Below are 20,631 nucleotides of genomic sequence, written 5' to 3' on the forward strand. Positions count from 1 at the left end.
CTAGACTTTTTTCTTTCTCAGACATGTGAATAACATTTCAATTAGCAGCTCTGCTGTCTGTGGAACTGTGCCTGAGAACAAACCTGACGCAGTCTCTCCCAAAACTCACATCATACTAACAAAGGAGTAAGATGGTGTATTCAACCAGAAACTTCCTGGGTCTCTGGAAAACTACACATGCACGTGACAAGATCTTTTTCCGGTTAAGCTCCCAATTCCTTTCCTCATAAGAACTATTTAAATTATTCAATTGTAAAATCAAAAGTCAACAGTGAATTAAGTAGAAAAATCACTACTTTTTAATTAAAAATCACTCTACCTAAGAAAATAAATGTAAACAACTAACCAAATCTGATATAGTAGCCATTCCTTTCTTATTTTCCTTTTCAAATTCACTTTTGGAATTCTTCAAAGTATCAGAAACTTTTGATAATTTCTCTACTGTTTCAGAAAGCTCTACCATTAGAGTTTCTTTCTCCATCTTCACTTTTTGTAGTTCTGTTACTGCTGTTTGAAATTTGTTACTCAATTCCTTGTGCTGAATCTCTGCATCTTGACTCAAATTTTCAATTTCTTTTTTAAGAATTACTTTTTCTTCCTCTTGCTTGGTAAGCATTTGCTTAATATTTTCAAGGGCTTCAGATTTTTTCTGTAGGTCCGATTTTGTACTGGATACTCTAAATAGTAAAAAAAAAAAAAAAAAAAACAATTTTTTAAAGAACAATGTATAATTTACCTTTCTTAATTTACCACTCAAAATGAATGACTATTGAGTTTTAAAACTTTCTTGTGTAGTTAAGTAAAAAAAAAAACACACACAACTTAATGTCCACAATCAAAAAATGTCTCAAAATATATGATATGATCATTGAACAGACAAAAATGATTTTCTTCAAGTGAAATAAGATAGTAGTAAAGCCAAGAGCATCTAGCTTAAGCCTCCTGACTTAATTCAGTCTTACCACAATGGATCCAAAAAACCCCTGCACATAAAAGACCCTCTAGTATAAAATAGCCAAAAAAGTTTTTCCATGTACCTTACAGAACAGATTTATTGTGTTATCTTCCAAGTATATAGAGAACTTTGCCTCTTTTCTTTAAAACATAAAATATATAATATGTTTGATAGGTCTTAAACTTCAAAACATGTAAGGTTAACCCAGGAAAAAAATTAATTAAAAAAACAAATATTTCATTTTAAACAAAGAGGAAACACAAGAGATGCACTTTAAGTCTAGAGCTTATCAGATTATACAAGAAATGCTGTCATTTGTCCCTAACATAACTTTTCTACTCCTGAATAAATAAACTACAATAATGAGGAAATGTATATATAACTTTAGGAAAATTAAAGTTTTATTGTTTTCATACAAGAAATGAACTACATATATATTTATATATTTATGTATATATATGTATATGTGTGTATTTCTAAATATATCACCAAAAAACAAATATTAAATATCAACCATTTTCTACACTGAAAATAATACCAGATGCTAGGTAATATTTTTTGGAATGCACATGATTTCCAATGTACTTTATAATCATTACAAACTGAATAAGATGTTAAGGAGAGGTTGTAAAAGATGTACTAGCCACATATTTGAAGTCAGGTATGAATACAATACCAGAACTTTGAATTTTTCCAACATTTAGTCCCAGAAACTTACTTTTACTTCCTAAATAAAGCTAAAAAAGATGAAGTTAAGTACACTCATAGGATACTGTACCTCACTGATTTTAAAGATCTAAATAGAAAAGTCATTATACTAATATTATTTTATCATTTTAATATAGTTAAAACCCCAATTTAAAAAATGTAAAATTAAAAGTTGACATATTTATTTACTATGCTACTGAACCTTTCCATAAATAATTATTATAAAATAAGATTATGTTAAAAAAGAGGTAAAGAGACATAAAGGCTTGCAGTCATTATAAAGTTGTTTATTTCTTTAAAGTTCCTAAAGCAATAAATAAATCCATAATCCTAGGTGGAAACTTTAATACCTTTTTCTCAGAAATTTATAGAATAACCAGAGGAAAAAAACTGGTAAAATAAGATTAGAACTGCATTATCAACCACCTTGATCTAACTGAGATTTATAGAACACTTTACCCCAAAACAGAGTACACACATGTGCACATGAAAAATTAACCAAGATAAACCATACACTGGTCCAGAAATAAGACAGTCTGAAAAGTCTCAATTTTACATAATATTAGAAATCAATAATATAAGAAAATAAGCCTTCTAATATTAGAAAATAAATTATATATATATATATATATATATATATATATATATATCACCCAAACATAAAAGAAGAAATCACAAAGGATATTAGAAAATACATTAAACTTCACTGTAATGAAAATATATTGTACAATGTCAGTTGAAGAGAAAGAGCTGGATGCTGATGGGCCCTGAGCAAGGGGAGCTCTGGACCTGGTTATTTAAGATGAGCCCTGGAATCAGGAGGAGGTTTGGTCAAACCTGAGATATGTTTATCCAGCTCTCCATTTCTAGTACTCTACACATAAGAAATGTCTAAATAAAGTATGTAGGCAAAAATGATTTTAGTGCTTTAGAAAAATGTTTCACTAACCCAATATGATAGAGAAGCCACTGAGTGAGTTCTGAACCATGAGAATAGAACACAGAATGGAAATGGACCCGTTTGCATTGAGTCCACTAAAAATGAAAAGAAACTAAAGGCCCAGGGGTATTGGAAAAGAGAAGAAGAACCAAAACAGAGGTGATCTTCACAAACCAATGACTGGGTTCCAGAGGTAAAGAATAATTCAGTTGGTGATAAAAAGGTTCAGATGTGTTCCCCAAATACATTGGCAATGGAAACTATGATGCCAGCAGTGAGAAGAAATGCCATTTGAGGCACAAAATGTAGCTATATCCTCAAATTCAAAGTATCAGGACCCAATTTAATACATGTGAGAACAAGAAATTTCTCAGCCCACAGCCAACATCATACTCAATGGTCAAAATGTTCAAGTGTTTCCCTTAATATCAAGAACAATAAATGGATGTCAGATTTCATCACTCTTATCCAACATAGTACTGGAAGTTTTAGCCACAGCAATCAGAAAAAAAAAGAAGAAATAAAAGGCATCCAAATTGGAAAGGAAGAAGTAAAACTGTTATCATTTGCAGATGACATGATACTATATAGAGAACCCTAAAGGTTCCAACAAAAAACTAAGAACTGATAAATGAATTCAGTAAAGTAGCAGGTTACAAAATAAATATCCAGAAATCAGTTACATTTTTATACAGCGATGAGGATCAGAAAGGGAAATTAAGAAAAAAATCCCATTCATAATTGCTTCACGGAAAAATTAAATGCCTAAGAATAAATTTAGCCAAGGATTAAAATGATAAGATACTGAAGAAAAAATTAATAAGTGGAAATACATACCATGATCATGGATAGGAATATTTTAATAATCATGAAAATGTCCATACTATCCAAAGTAATCTATAGTATAGATTTAAAACAATTTGCATCATAATGGCGTATTTCACAGAACTAGAACAAATACTCCAGGATTTACATGGAATGACAACAGACCTCGAATAGCCATAGCAATCTTGAGGAAAAAAAGAACGAATTTAGAGAAAGCATGCTACCTGTTATCAAACTGTATGACAGGGCCATTGAAATCAAAACAGCATGGTACTGGCATAAAAACATACATATAGATCAAAGGAACAGAATATAGAGCTCAGAAAAAAAACACATCTTTATAGTCAATTAATATTTGACAAAGGAGGCAAGAACATACAGTGGGTTAAAGCAGTCTGTTCAATAAATGGTACTGGCAAAATTGGACAAACACATGGAAAAAATGAGACCACTGCCACGCACAAGAATAAATTCAAAGTAGTTTAAAGACTTAAATGTTGGACCCCAAACCATAAAATTCCAAGAAGAAAACATAGGCAGTAAAATCTCAGGCATTTCTCATAGCAATGTTTTTTTTCTGATGTGTCTCCTTGAGCAAGGGAAGAGAATAAAATAAACAAATGGGACTACATCAAAACAAAAAGGTTCTGCACGGCATAGGAAACCATCAACAAAATGAAAAGGCAATCCACTGAATGAAAGAACATAAAGAACATATTCAACTGATACATCTGATAAGGGATTAATATCCAAAACTTATAAAGAACTTGTAAAACTCAACACCAAAAAACCAAACAATTCAATTTAAAAATGGGCAAAGGACCTGAACAGACACTTCTCCATAAAGGGCATACAGATGCTCAACAGACATATGAAAAATGCTCAAGTCATTAATCATCAGAGAAATGCAAATTAAAACCACAATGAGATATGACTTCATATCTGTCAGAATGGCCATCATATCACTAAATCAACAAACAACAACTGTTAGGGAGGAAGTGAAGAAAGGAGAAGAAATCTTTGTGCACTGTTGGTGGGAATGCAGACTGGTGCAGCCACTAAGGAAAGCACTATGAAGTTACCTAAAAAAAAGCCTTATGACCCAGAAATACTACTTCTTGGGAATTTATCCAAAGGAACATGAAACAATCATTTGAAAGAATATATGCACCCCTATATTCATTGCAGCATTATTTACAGTCGCCAAGATACCGAAGTAGCTCAAGTGCCCATCAGTAGATGAGTCAGTAAAACAGCTGTGATACTTTACACACTAGAACACTACTTGGCTTTAAAAAAGAAAGAAATTTTACCCTTTGCAACAGCATGCATGGACCTGGAGAACATCATGTTAAGTAAAATAAGCCAGGCAGAGAAAAACAAATACCATATGATTTCACTCAGATGTGGAATCTAATGAACAAATTGAACTAATAAGCAAAATAGAGACACACTCACAGATAGAGAGCAGGCTCTGGGGGCTGAGGGAAGTGTGAGTTGTGGAAGAACTGAGCAAAAAAGAAAAAGAATTCATGGACACAGACAACAGTGTGCTAACTACAGTGGGAAGAAGGGTCGGTGGAGGTGGAAGAAGGTATAAGGAGGATAAATAGTAATGGGAAAAATACAATAAAAAATAAACTATTAAAAATAAAATAAATATGCTCATAAACATAGACAATTTGCCAAAATGCATCAAAAGCTAAAATAGATAATTTCTTACCACAAAGTATTTATTCCTACTTTGTACTGTGCCTCAAAGCAGCAGCCTTGCTGTTCTTGGGTGATTATATCTAAACACCCTTCTATGCTTTTAATTTATATTAACTTTTACAAATTGGTGAACAACTAAAAACAATTGCTTTAACCCAGAGACATCAGTACCACATTACTGTTAACAACTCAAATTTTCAGCAGTGAAGGTAAATTTAATCTATTATGATGGCTTTACTTTTTCATTTACATTAATATCGGCTGTTTATAAAATCAACACAAATATTTACTAAATCTTTAAGCACTGTTTTAGCAAAATTAAAATTTTAAAAATTATAATACTTAAATATAATCTTTCCCCTTAAGCAGTTAAGCTTACATTTCTTTCTCCATTTCCAGTTGTTTAGTCAACTCTGTGGCTCTAAGTTCTAAACCTGTGTTCAGCTGTCTTTGCTGTTGCAGCTCCTGCGAAGTTTGCTCCTTGCTTGCTTTGACTTCAAGAATATCAGCTTCTAGTTTCTATGGAAGAAATAATATAGTAACCATTTCAATGTCAAAAATTATTTTAAATATTGTAATATTTTTGTTTTATATTTAAATTGCTGTTGACATAACACAAAAAAGCCATAAATACTTGTTTAAATAAAAAATACATTTGAAGCCATTAATGAGTAAAGGAGCCACTTATCTTAAAATATTTCAGAGGAGCTAGCAGCAGGTTTTACACACGATAGTCACTAAGTTATTACTTTTTAAATGATCTGAAAGAGACTAAACTTAAAACAATTATATTTATAATGGGTAAAAATTACTAATTCAAGTATGAAAAATAACTAAAAACTTCACATACAGACCCACTTAAAACCTATTGTCCTCTGTATTCACAACACTGATGTTATTACAGGTGTTCAAAACCAAAATGAAGCTGTCTTATCATCCTTCTCATAATATCTATTAATCCTAAATATAAAGCCAATTAAATTCCTGATTTTGCTTCTCTAGTCTCTTAGTGATCTACAGAGTGACCCTCGCAGTGCAGTTTCACTCAGACATAATCATATAACTGTGCATATTTTTACGAATTTCCAAAATCTAACTGTTAAGTATATAGGCTGAATGAATATCTATAAGCAATGTATTTTCTTATATAGTTGTGATAATTTTACACTCTATTTTATAAACTAATCTAGGTACCTGTGGCTCTTACTTGACATTTTTATTGGATATTTGATGTAATAATTTTATAACTATATATTGATATAAAACATATGGAACACTTTAAAATAATAATTATAAAATGTTAAAGATCTGATAAATACAATATATAGTACTGATTCTAAAATACTACTTTAAACGATACCCAAATAGAATTCTCATTAGCTATTTTTCAGTGAAATAGTTTTTTCTATGCTTTCAACTATTACATAAATTTGTCATTGTTATTACCACTGGCCATAAGGGAAAAAAATAAACCCATAAACAGAATTGTAAATGTAATTCTTTTTCTATGTAATATATATTGGTGTGGCTGTACATATATACATATATACATCCCAAGATTGTGAAATGGTTCTGAAGTGCTTCATTTGATTGTAATGGTTGACTGACTTATAAACTTGAGAAATTTTTGTTTAACTGTCAGTTCCAATTAAAAGAAAAAAGGACTCAGGTCAATTTCATCTCTGATATCTTTTAATTTATTCTCTTTAGTAAAAAATACTTTCACTCAGAGTTGTGTTAAAGAAGGAGGGTACCACAGAGTAAATTTATTATTAAATTAGAAACAAAATCCAAAGGGTATAAATGTAAAGTTTAAAAAAGGAAGATGTCTTATTTCACAGATGGAGAACAAACCTTTAAGAAATTTATATGGAACCATAAATGACCCTGAATAGCTGCTGCAATTTTGGGAAAGAAGAACGAAGCAGGAGGGATCACAATACCTGATACCAAACTGTATTACAAGGCCACTGTAATCAAAACAGACTGGTACTGGCATAAAAACAGGCACATAGACCAATGGAGCAGAACAGAGAGCTCAGAAATAAACCCAAGTCTCTACGGTAAATTAATATTTGACAAAGGGGAAGAAGCATAAAATGGAGCAAAAATAGCCTCTTCAACAAATGGTGTTGGGAGAGCTGGACAGCTACATGCAAAAAAAAATGAAACTTGATCACCAACTAACACCATACACAAAAAAAATTCAAGATGGATAAAAGACTTAAATATAAGTTATAACACTATAAAAGCCCTAGAGGAAAACATTGGCAGGAAAGTCTCAGACATTCCATGCAGCAACATCTTCATGGATACATCCCCTAGAGCAAGGTACATAAAGGAAAGAATAAACAAATGGGACCTCAGCAAATTAAAAGGCTTCCACATGGCTAAAGAAAAGAGCACTAAAATGAAGAGAGAGCCAACTGTATGGAAAAACATATTTGCTAGTGATACCTCAGACAAGGGCTTGATCTCCAAAATATATACAGAACTCATATGACTTCACTCCAGGAAGACAAAAAACCCAATTATAAAATGGGCAAAAGACTTGAACAGACATTTCTTCAAGGAGGACACACAGAGGGCCCAGAGACACATAAAAAGATGCTCAGAATCACTAACCATCAGAGAGATGCAATTTAAAACCACAATGAGATACCACCTCACACCAGTCAGAATGGCCATCATAAACAAATCAACAAACAGGTGTTGGAGAGGCTGTGGAGAAAAGGGAACCCTAGTGCACTGTTGGTGGGATTGCAGACTGGTACAACCACTGTGGAAAACAGTATGGAATTTTCTCAGAAAACTAAAAATGGAACCCAGCATTTCCACTGCTGCGATTATACCCTAAGAGCCCTGAAACACCAATTCAAAAGAACCTATGCACCCCAATGTTGATAGAAGCACAATTTACAATAGCCAAGTGCTGGAAGCAACCTAAGTGCCCATCAGCAAATGAGTGGATCAAAAAACTATGGTACATTTACACAATGGAATTCCACGCAGCAGAGAAAGAGCTTATACCCTTTCCAACAGCATGGATGAAACTAGAGAACATTACGCTAAGTGAAATAAGCCAGGTGGTGAGAGACCAATACCATATGATCTCACCCTTAACTGGAACATAATCAACAAAAGAAAAAAGCAAACAAAATATAACTAGAGCTGTTGAAATCAAGAACAATCTAATAATAGCCAGAGGGGAGGGGGAGGGGACAGAGATAAGAAGGGCTTTCAGAAACTACTATAAAGGACACATGGACAAAGCCAAGGGGGAGGGTGGAAGCAAGGAAGAGAGGTGGGCTTGGCTGGGGTGGGTGGGGAGTGGTGGGGAGAAAATACAGACAACTGTAATCAAACAACAATAAAATAATTTAAATTTAAAATAATGTAAAAAAAGGTAAATATCTAATATATCTCAATATTCTATTGGAATAAGGAGGTAAGGAAGTGGAAATAATAGAACAAAAGAGACTTTACAAGAACAAAAAAAAATTATAAGTTCCTTATAATTATAGGGTAGATCCCTGGTTGCGTGTCTCTTTGAAATACTAGTAACACATTACAATGGAAACAGTATATATGTTAACTACCATTTGTAAAAGCCACCATTAAAGAAGAAAATATGGAGCAAAGGTGGAATTCAAAATTAATACATAAAAATTACAAGTAATTTTTAAAAATTTTACATCACAACTTCCTCTTTGTTTGCAAATGTAAAATCTTTGATTCCATTCACTTTATCAGTTTCTATTGCTACAGCTGTAGAAAACATGGCTAAGTTCAATTTCTTTTATACAAACCTTAACTTGACTTTCTAATTCTTCGGTTTTCTGTTCTAAGGACAGGTGTTTCTCTTTATATTCTTTAAGATGACTTTCCAGCTGACTGCAATGCTCTTGCTTATCCTGCAACTTTGTAGTGACCTGATCCAACTGAGTAGTGATCTTGTTTAACTCCTATAGGGAAATATAATTAAAGAAAACTTTGGCAAGGTTTACTTTATTGTAGTGTCCAAATGTTTGGTCAAAGTAAAATTAAAACTCTAGTTTTATTTAACAAACTATTTGAAGTAAGATCGCAGGTAAGTCTAATGATTCAGAGCATAAATTTATCTACTGATATAAAGAATCTGAACTGAACTTGTGCACAGTGTGAGAGATTAAGTTTATACACATAACAACTCAGTAACTTTTTCCAGAAAGCCAAAAGATGCAAAAGAATAATAAACAAGCTAATAATAAAATAATGCTTTTATAATTAAATGTTTTCAATGTTCGAGTAGCCATCTCCTAAAATAACACTTTAAAAATAAATGATTACATCTACAATTGTTCAATTCATTTGGAATATCTTGTTACACAGAAAGAGCAAGATAAAAATTACTACTAGTAAATCCACCACCCACAGTTAACCACTATTAATGTTTTGATAACTTGTCTTTCTGTTAGTTTTTATTTTTTGACTTGCACGCTTATAATAAAAACAGGATCTCACTTTATATACTGTTGTACCGTAACCACCTTTGCTGTTACATAACAATGTACTATAAAACTGTAACATTTTCTAAAATATCATTATACTTGACTATATAAATTTCCATTTTATTGATATAAGCCATTTTTTATCCAAATGCCCTATTTTAGATTCCTAGATTGTGACTAAACTTTCTGCATTTATTAACAGAGATACAAAAGCATTCTTAAAGCTATTATAAGTCCCTTAAAATAACTAAGAGTGAACTACAATATATGAAAAATCCTAAAGTTCTTGAAATAAACTGCTATAGTTTCCCCTACCAGCATCAAAATACAGAACTGATTTATACAACTCACCAGCAATGCATGAAAGTGGCTTGTTCCTCTGCACCATCTCTAATCCTCTGAGTGTTAAACACATAGCTACACATTTTACCTCATAAGGTATATTCCATTGTTGTCTTAATTTGCAGTTGATTCTTAATGAACTTGCACATTTGCTAATAAAGTTTTGATCACTTACTTGTCATTAGGTTGGCTTATTTATTATGTAAAAGTGTTTTAAATATATAGGCTAGTAACCTTTCATCAGACATACTTCAGGAAATAATTATTTTGTTAATGGATTTAGGATTTTGTTACTAATGTTTTTGGCAGATAAATTGTAAACTTTTATGTGGTTATTCTTATAAATATTTTTTTCCATTATAGTTTCTGGCACTAATCTTGTGCTTAGAAAATACTTTCCAGATGTGTTTATCAACAATGTAAGTAACAAGCAAGTTGCAGAATAAATAACATATATAGTGATTCTATGTGCATAAAAGAAAAATATCTGTGTGTACATTCCATACCAAATTTAATAGCAAATATCCCATCTAAGAATTGGGAGTTTAGGGTAAATACAGAAAACAGTTTTGTTTTATTAACTTGATATGCTACTATATCATTTTTAAAAATTAGACCAACAGCTGGTATTACCTCTTAAATAAAATACAAATTTTAAAAATGCCTACCTAGTAAAAAAAATAAGAATAATCTACCAGCACTTTGACCTTGGCCCTAAGAAGGAAGCTTTTACTTTATCAGAGGTATTAGAAAAGAGGTATAGAAAAACTTCTATATTCCCTTCAGCCCCATTGACTTCTACTCCCAAGAAAAGACAGTAACTCTTATTATTGATATGGAATACATGTTGCTCTTTTCTGCTTCCAAGAGGTAAGAGTAAGTACTGGTATATCTGGTTTATGGCCCAAACTGTCTACTAAAAACATGCGTGCAAGTCTGTCTCTCTTTCCCAGTATTAGCACTTGATGGGACGAAGCACTAATAGGAGTGAATATTTCAGTTCCACACCAAGTTCTGGACAAGGGGAGAAGCAGAACATTAAGAAGCCCAACCATAGCAGCACTCCAGGTGAGCTTATCAAAAACAAAAAGATATATTTTTATCTTCATCTATCTGACTCCTGCATCTACCATTCCAACTGGTTCTGAACTCAGGAAGAAATTAAAATAAGCAAGTCAATCACAACACTATGTAAAACTTGGTATCATCTTCATACATGTTTGCAATGAATTTATCCTCCAGAATATTAGGCTATGGTATGAACTGCATCAGGTCACCCCCTACCTGCTGTTTATCTTGTAATGCATTTTGGGCTGTGTCCAAATGATTTTGAAGATCTGCTCTTTGAGCAATTTTTGCTGCTTCTGCTGATAGCAATAATTCAGTTTTGGCTTTAATCTGTAACAAAATTTACAAGTCATTTAATTCGTATTTAGTTCTTGATTTCCTTTTACTTGAATATACATTGCTTTTCTCACTAAGTAACTTAAAAATTTAAGTCCTTTGGCAAAAACATAAGGATTTAAATGCTGAAAAATTAGTATGTGATAATCCTCCAAATAGAAAAGAGTAGGGGAGAAGATTCCTAATAATGTTTGGCTAAATGATGAAAAGATGTTCCTATAAGCCACTGAAACACTTCTCCCTCTCTTAAACTGGATATCCACTTACTGAGTTATCATATAACTCAGCTGACAAATAATTATATTTTTAAAAGAAAGAAATATGCAACCTTATATTCCAACTTATGATACTATTTCTTATTTTCAATAGAATTAATCTCCTAAAATAAAGAAAATCAAAGGTTAGAAATGTTTCTATAACTTTCTCTACAATAGAATAAAACAAGAAATCAATGATGCAAATGGAGAAATAAATATATTTTAATATATTTATTAAATTTATTTATTTATTCACCCCATAACTGACTCATTGAGCAAAATTTCTATATTAGCCTCTGAAAGGATATACAGTTAAAAACAATGATACCATATAAAAGTATTTTTTAAATCATACCTTTAAAGTAAAATTAAATAAAAAATAAAGTTTAAAAAAGTATTTAACCTGGAAATCTAATAGTATAATATCCAACTACTTTGAACTTCAAAAATAATAATAATAACCTCATGGGGAAAAAAGTGAAAATATCAGTAGTTTAAGGAAGTATAGTTTATCAGTAGAAAGAGGAAAAAATGGCAAACAGGAAACGTCAACCAACTGACTAAATACAATCTTTACTTAATTCCTATTCCTAACTTTTTTCCATTAATGAAAGACAGAGAGACATGGGGGCGGCAAGGGAGTGGGGGTAGGGAGCAAGGGACAGAAAGAGAGAGAGGAAAAGAAAAGAATTTAAAACATCTGACGGCCCTGGCTAGGTGGCTCAGTTAATTGCAGTATCACACCATAAAGCAAAAGGTTGAGGGTTGGATCCCCAGTCAGGGCACATACAAGAGGCAACTGATCGATGTTTGCCTCTCACATCAATGTCTCTCTCACTCTTTCTCTTTCTCTCCCCATCCCAGCCTCTCTCTCTAATATCAATAAATATATCCTCAGGTAAGGATTATAAATAAATAAACAAATAAACATTTCGTGGCCTAAAATTAGTATTTTATTCATACAAACTTATTAAATTGCATGATTCAATATTACCTGTATGTCAAGCTGAGAGACCTTCTCCTTGCTTTCATTTAATTGACTATTTAATTCATCAACACTGGTTTCTAGAGAAAGGACACGATCTTGTGCAGCTCTAAGATGTGCCTTCTGCTCTTGCACCTGGTCATGCAAATCCTCCTGGGCTTGTTTATGGCTTTCTGACTGATTCTTCAGCTTCTCTGTTAGTTGAGTTACCTACCACATTAGCAAGATGCTATTATGTAGGTCACAAATGATATAAGAAGAACTAAGAAACCCAAATTGTGATAGATTATCTTAAAACTTTTTCAAGAATCATTCACATCTTTCCAAAAATAAGTAAACATAGTATCTCAAAATCACAAAATATAACATAAAATTCAGAGATTCCTACTATTTTAAAACCACCTCTATTGAGCTATAATTTACATGAAATAAATTTACATGAAATAAAACTAACCCAAATGGATAGTACAGTTTGAGATTTGATAAATACATACACTCATTTAACCAACACCAAAATCAAGACAGAGAAAATGTCAATTACCCCAAAAAGTTTCCTCGTGCCCCTCTGCAGTCGGTACCCTCTCCTCATCTTCAGCCCTAATCACTGACCTGAGCACTGAGTTCCTTACACATGCTACATAGGTCTAAACTGTCGGATATGTGTATTGCAAATATTTTCTCCTAGTCTATGTCTTGTTTTTTATTTTCACAATAGTATCTTTTGAAGAGTATGTATTTTAATTTTAGATAAAATACAACTTATCTGACTTTTTGTGGGTGGGGGATACCCTGCTTGGAGTTCACTGAGTTTCATGAATGTAGATTTATATTTTTAATCAAATTTAATTTTTTCAGCCATCATTTCTATTACTATTTTCCTCCTCCCCACCCTTCTGTGATATTAATTATATGTGTGCTAGCCTCCATGATACTATCCCACAGGTCATTAATTAACAAGGCACTGTTTATTTTTTCCTAGCCTTTTCTCTCTCTGCACTTCATTTTGAAGTTTCAATTACCTTCTCTTCATGTTCACTGATGTTGTCTTTTACTTGCTTAATCTATTAAGCCCACCCAATGAAATTTTCATTTCAGACCTTTTTAAAATCCCTTAAACTGTGATTTTCAACCTTTTTCATTCCACGACACACCTAAATTCATTACTACAATTCTATGGCACACTAGAAAAAAATATATTTTTGCTGATCTGACAAAAAATAGGTACCATAGTTTTAGGACTATAAGACGCAACAGACCATAAGACACACCTAGGTTTTAGAGGAGGAAAATAGGAAAAAAAATTTTGAAGCAAAAAGTATGGTAAAATATTTAATAACCTTGACCCTGCTTTACCTCCGCCCCCCACAGCGAGCCAAGTAAGCACATTTGGACTATAAGATGCACCCCATTTCCCCCCAAATTTTGGGGGGAAAGTGAATTTTGTAGTCCAAAAAATATGGTAAATTTTTATTCATTCACACTGGATGGCTATTGTTGGGTTGGCTGTTATCATTTTTATTTGACAATCTAAGGGAAAAGAGGTCACTGCCCCTTACTGAACAGTCATGTATTGTACATTTTAAAAATTCTTGCTCACACTCGCGCGCCTTCCACAGTACACCAACTGAAAATCACTGCTCTAAAAGTTCTATCTGGTTCTGTTTTACGGATCCACCTCTATTTCTATTATTATAGCTTTTCTTTTATATCCGTAAGTATATTTGAAGAACTTTTTAAAGTACGTGTCTGATGACTCTATCATCTCTCATTTCAGGGTCTTTTTCCATTGAATGATTGTTCAGCTTATAGCTCACACTTTCTACCTCTCTATATAACTAGTCATCTTTTGATATTTATTGTGACAGCTCGGAATTTTGCTGACTTCTTTCAAAGAATGAATTTTGTTCCAGTGGCAGTTAATGTACTTGTGGTTCATCTGGATCCTTTTGAGGCTCGTGTTTATGCTTTGTCAGATTGGATATGCACTGGCTTTTGACTCTAGGGCTAGTTTAATGTTTCTTCTAAGTTGTGACATCTCTGTGGTTTCAACTCACCGCCCCCAAGCATTCACCCATACACATCTTTCTTCTCTGACTGGCTAGAACTTGAACATCCTCCAGGACTGCAAATCTGATCATTTTTCAGCCTGCAGCTCCTAATAATTATTTACTGCCTGGCCTCAGGGAATCCCATCTCGTGAGCACAAAGATTAATACTCAGCCAAAGGCCCAAGCAGATCCCTATGCAGATTTATCTCCATGTTCTCTCCTCTTTGATATTCTGCCCTGAAAGTTTGAGCTGCGTCAACTTTCCTGGACTTCAGTCACTCACTCCTCAATTCAGTGAGACCACTGTGCTGCTTAGATTTCCGCAACCTGTACCACAGTCTATAAAATGTCTCCATGTCCAAAGTCGAAGTAGCTGAAAGATTCATTTCATTTGTTTCTCTTCTTTCATTGTACTGCTTGTTGTACAATGTCTAATAAAGACAGTGGTTTTACATATCTTTTCCCAATTTTCTAGTTGTTTATGGTGGGAGGACTAAAGAAGTATCAGTTACTTGAAATAGCCAGAAGCAGAAGTACATAGACTTTTATTTATTCCTTTATAAAAACATGCATAGGCTATTCTGGTCACATTTATATGATAAGCAGTGTCAAGTTGTATGTGAGTCACAACTAAAAACTAGTCTAAAGAATTTTTCATAAAAACTGGTAACCAAGGCTAACTTTGAAATTTGAGAAAAAATTCTATTTAACAAGAGGGGACCCAAAAAACCTGAAATTATTTATAAAAATTATGTATTTATTCTTATATGTTTAAATTTCAGTCACCTTCAAAGTCTCCATTTGATGCAATGTATCTATTGAGACATTTTTTCTACTGCTCAAAACATTTTGGAACTTGTTGGTTTTGATGCCTTGTATTGCTTCTGCCATTTTTTGTTTCACCTCTTTCATATTGGCAAAATGTTTCCCTTTGAGGACTTTTTCATCCAGGAAAACAAACAAAAAATCACTAGGGGCAAGATCCGGTGAATAGGAAGTATGGGGCATGGGGATCATGGCATTTTTGGTCAAAACCTGCTGAACACTCAGCACAGTGTGAGCAGGTGTGCTCCTAAATCACTCATCACGAAATGGGCAAATGCACTGGAAGGGTCTTCAAAAATTCACTGAAGCCGAATGCAGCCTCTCACAACAACACCAGCTAGCACACTGATATAGATGGTTCCCAGAACACTCATGTAGCAGGGGAGGCCTGTACTACAAGGGGCCTAGCCCAAAGAAGATAAATTTCATATTTTGGGAGTCCCCCTTGTAATCTAATACCCAAGTTTGAGAAGTGATATGACCTACTAATACTTTAATGCTTTCTCATGTAGATAACTATGATTCTCTCATTGGACAATTCTTCCCCAAAAAAGTGACTATAAATTCTTCTCAGTGTGAAAATGTAATAAGCTGAATTTTATAAGCTTCTATTAAACTACATACAAATGTTAGAATATAGTAACATCAAAATTATTATTACTTATAAATTCCAAAGACAGTGTCAAAATACAAGTAATCACTAAGTCTATATGCTAACCAATACAGAGTAATAACTACTTGATTAGTACTTGGAGTTTATTAACATGTTTTGTTATTCATTCTTTTTTCAAAACATAACAAACTACCACAAGGCAAATAAAATTATCAGTAACATCTCTACTTTTTAAATAAATTAACAAGATTAAATGGTTTTCTCGTGGTCACATTAGGTAATAAATTACATCCCTGGCACATGAACTGGGGTTTCCTTTCTCAAATCATGTTAACTTACTTTCATTACAATAGCAACCCACCTTTAATGTAAATGAGATAGTATTTGTCATAAATATAGAATATTAAAAAGTACTAAAACTAACCATAATGAAGAATCATTTAAATAAGGCATTTAAGATTTAGAAAGATAACAGGAAATTTTAGAAATAGACTTGACAAGCTTACTTGTTCTTGTAACGTATGGTTTTTTTCTTGTAATTGGTTAAGAACGGCAGTTTCCCCTTCACCAGCCTGAATTTTTGCATAAAGATCTTCTCTTTCCTTTTCTAGTAAGGAAATATTTTCTTTACTCTTCTGTAATAAGGCTTCAAGGTTCTGGATCTTTTGGTCCTTATCGCCGATTTGGCGTAGTACTTGTTCCAAGTCATTCTGTAAAGAATTGGAAACTAACCTTAAGGATAGAGAACTTAGAAAGCTACTTCTTAAAATAACTAATAAATTTTATAACTCAAACCTCTTTTACTTATTATTACATTTTAACATGACAAATTTAATTAAATAATTAGCATTATATATGAATGTAAATCTATATTATTGATAATAAACTGGAACTTAACAAACACAACAAAAACCTTCAATTGACCACATTCGCACTGCAGCACAGACTTCACCACCCACTACTCCTTGTTCAATCCGCCTGAGACACATGGGACTCCTCATTATTCCTTAGTCACTCCAGGCACATTCCCACCTCAGAGGCTTCACACTGTTTCTTCTGCCTGGAACACTTCTCTCACAGTGCTGGCTGATTCCCTCTCCGTCAAATGTTTGTTCAAATGTCCCCCAAGCCTACCCTACCCAATACACTTAAAATTGCAGCCTTTCCCAATATCCCCTCTCCTGAATTTTTTTTCTTTTCATAGCACTTATCTATGCTCCACAAAGAGGAGGACTTTTGTCTGTTTTATTCACTGATATATCTAAGATATCTAAGACACCTATGCTCTATTTGTTGAAAGAACAGAAAAATAAATGACTGCATTCTAACACAGACACTCTAGAAGACTCACTTACTTCAATACCACAAAAGGACTCTTCGATGTATCAACACATCAATGGATCCCTCTTCCACTTTACCAAAGTAATGTTACACAGAACACAATGCAACAGCCCACATCCTGAAAAATGACCACCAATGTTTTCAAGTTGTCTTACCCACACACAACCTTTGCCTCAATCATTTTAAAAGCCAGAGCCCCTACACTGAACAAGGCCCTAACAAGTCCCTCTGCAAATCTTATCACAGTCCACTCTACTTTCTGAGGCAGAACCAGCAACCACCTGGTATACTCAACAATTTGTGCCAATACTAAAATTTTTCAGGTCAGTCAGTTTTAAATGTACTTCTCAACCCTCTAAGCTTCAATCGCTAAACGAAAGAAACCTAACCTCTCTACTTCTTCCTCTTTCCTGCCACTAATGACCCCTCTTCTCCACATTTCACTAATCTTCTAGAACCACAGGCCTAAGTTTTTTTCCAGTCATACTATTTCCAAGGCTAATTCACATGCGGTTCTCCCTTTACAAATTCTGAGTTCCTCTCACCCCTATCTGATACCTCTAAGGCTTATTCCTCTGGGAAAGCAGGGGAGATTGACCCTTTCCTGGTTTTTCACCACCACTACTCTCTCCTTTATGCAAAAGTTTCATGCTGCTTTGGAGAGTATGTAATTCACTTATTCTACCCTCTATTCTGTGTTACTGTCATCTATAAATCTCTACCTCATTCACAGAAGTTTGAGACCTGATTTAGCCTTTCTCTCAATCCCAATTCCTTTCAATTTCCGGGGAAATACAAAATACATTGCAAATTAAAAGCAGAGCCTCAATATTCATATTACCTTAATAACTATACCTTAGTCATTCTATTCAACATGTGGAATCCTGTAAATCACCTGAAATTGCTCCAGATGAAAAATTTCATTTATCCTACTCTGTGACCACAACTTCCTGTCTTCCAATTGCATGACCCATTTCTGCTCTTCAAGGTCAAAGAGACATTTACCTGAATTTTCTTCAAGCTTATTTAACATAAGCCTAGCTTTTCTTCCTGAACCTCATATATGGATATGAACTAACTTTAACTCTTCTTTCAACTACATTCTTCATTTCCTGTTCCCAAATTTCTAATACAGCCACCTTCCCCTCAAAAAGCCCAAACTTGGGTCAATATTGCAATCTGCTTCCTTCACCCCTTTCTAAGCACCATTAGAGCAAATATCACAAAATTCCACATGGGCCTCTCTACAAATTTCTATAATCCAATCTCCATTACATATCCAGAATCATCTTGTCAACCCTATCAGTTAGTGAAGTTCTCATCCTCAAACATTTCCCTCAATATCTATGGAAAAGCTTCAAAAGTCTCTCAAATTCTTAGTTTCTGCCTGCTTGACATTCAGCTATTATCCAAGAGAGGTGAGGAGTAGATCTTCAGGAATATCCTCAATTTTCCATCTCCTTACCTATAAAATTATATACATCCAACTTACCTCTTTTTATCAAGTTTCAAAGGATATTCTGCAAAGGACAAATTCACATTTACCACCACCCACTGTATCAATGACATCATAGCTTTTTCTCAATACCGTATTCCTTTAGTCATCTCTCCTCTAACATCCTCAGTTGCTCCCTTTCCATCAGCCCCTCTGTGCTGGACGACAAACATTGGCAGACACTTAGTCTCCCAAACACTTCCTGAATCACGCCCCACTCCAGTTTCTGCCCAATCTTTATACAATTTACATTTAAATTTTGAAAGCAATACATATTTAGTTTCCTAACTCCCTCATCTCTTATTTACTCATCAATCAAAAATCAGACTTTCAACTACATCATTTCTAGTCTAATAATTCCATTTACCCCATATACGCTGATGTCTCTTAGTTAATATACATAAGCTTTAATATATTCTCAGAGGCGCTTCAAAACATGTTCAAAACAGTGCTCATCACATTCTCTTATAAAACATGATGGCTATTTGTCTTATATTTAGTAACACAATTGATGACACACCCATTTACCATGCCCTCAATGTTTTCAGTAAGGAAACCATTCATTCCCTTTCTCTCTCATTCCCTCCAACTATTAAGTCAGCAAGTCCTATTTAATTTTACCTCCAAAGTATTAGTTATATTTGTCCCTATGATATTTGTAAACAAATGTTTAAACTAAGATTATTTTTCATCTAAGATACTGTATTTATTGATCTTTTCATTGATTTCTTGTTTCAGATTATTCTCTCCAAAATCCATCTTTCACACAACCACAAGAATAACCTATTTAAAAATCAAATCTGACTATGGTACTTCTAAAGACCTTCAACCCCTTTCTGTATTCAAGAATAAATGTCATACAAGGCCTTTCATAAACTTATAGATGTCTAATGCTCTGGCCTCTTCTCTAACTAATCTTTCAATGACATTCAATGCTCCAGCAAAACCTAATAGTTTAGGCTCACACCAGCTTCAGTATCCTTGTGCTTGTAACCTCTCCTTGCAGTATACCCTTAACTATCATCTTCTCTGCAACCTAGAAACATTTATGAATCCTTTGCAACTCAGACTGTCACTTCTAAGAACTTCTTAATGACTACTCCTTCCAGACTCTATCCAAGTTATATCTATCTTCTATGCTATCATAATAATTTTATATACATATATACAGCTAGAATTAAACTCGTTACATTTCTTTAATTAGTTTTTAGGACTTTTCATGTTTCCATAATGAGAGACTTTGCATGGCCTCTTTGCCATTCTTTTCTTATTCCTTCCCAGGGAATGAGAATTTGACTAATTAGAAAGTTTGGATAAAAGACCAAACACATTAAACTCAGCCCCTTGCTTCCCCTCAGTGTAAGACACAAATCTGTCTATAAGAAGGTGAAAGGCTATTATTTCCAGCTTTGCCTGTGACTGGAGGAATAAATTTAATTGTGGGGTATAGTGTCTGAACCTGAATGCCCACTTGCTACAGACCTATGCAAAATTCTCCCTCAGCTTTACTACCCTACTTCTTTCCTCTTTACAGTAAAATTCCTACAGTTATCCACATTCATTTGCCAAACCTCTCTTCCCGTTTTCTCTTGAACTCTCTCCATCTGGCTTTCGGTCCTCCTTCTCTATCCAACTTGCTCTTATCAATATCATCAATGACCTCCATGTTGCCAAATCTACTAGGATTCTC

General features: G+C 33.6%; 1 protein-coding gene across 2 annotated transcripts in view; it reads right to left on the minus strand.

The window, feature by feature from the left end:
* Positions 1-20,631, minus strand: part of EEA1 (early endosome antigen 1) — a 142,878-nt gene that overhangs the window by 31,492 nt on the left and 90,755 nt on the right. For both annotated transcript variants that reach the window (XM_053662097.1, XM_053662103.1), the window contains 6 exons: positions 16,612-16,815; positions 12,629-12,829; positions 11,258-11,371; positions 8,951-9,106; positions 5,521-5,660; positions 347-677 (listed from right to left, as the gene is read on the minus strand). In XM_053662097.1, the coding sequence (XP_053518072.1) occupies positions 347-677; positions 5,521-5,660; positions 8,951-9,106; positions 11,258-11,371; positions 12,629-12,829; positions 16,612-16,815 (1,146 nt within the window). The remainder of the gene's footprint in view (positions 1-346; positions 678-5,520; positions 5,661-8,950; positions 9,107-11,257; positions 11,372-12,628; positions 12,830-16,611; positions 16,816-20,631) is intronic.

This window comes from Artibeus jamaicensis, unplaced genomic scaffold, assembly GCF_021234435.1.
Source record: "Artibeus jamaicensis isolate MK-2021 breed Jamaican fruit bat unplaced genomic scaffold, CSHL_Jam_final contig_1028, whole genome shotgun sequence".
Lineage (NCBI taxonomy): Eukaryota > Metazoa > Chordata > Mammalia > Chiroptera > Phyllostomidae > Artibeus > Artibeus jamaicensis.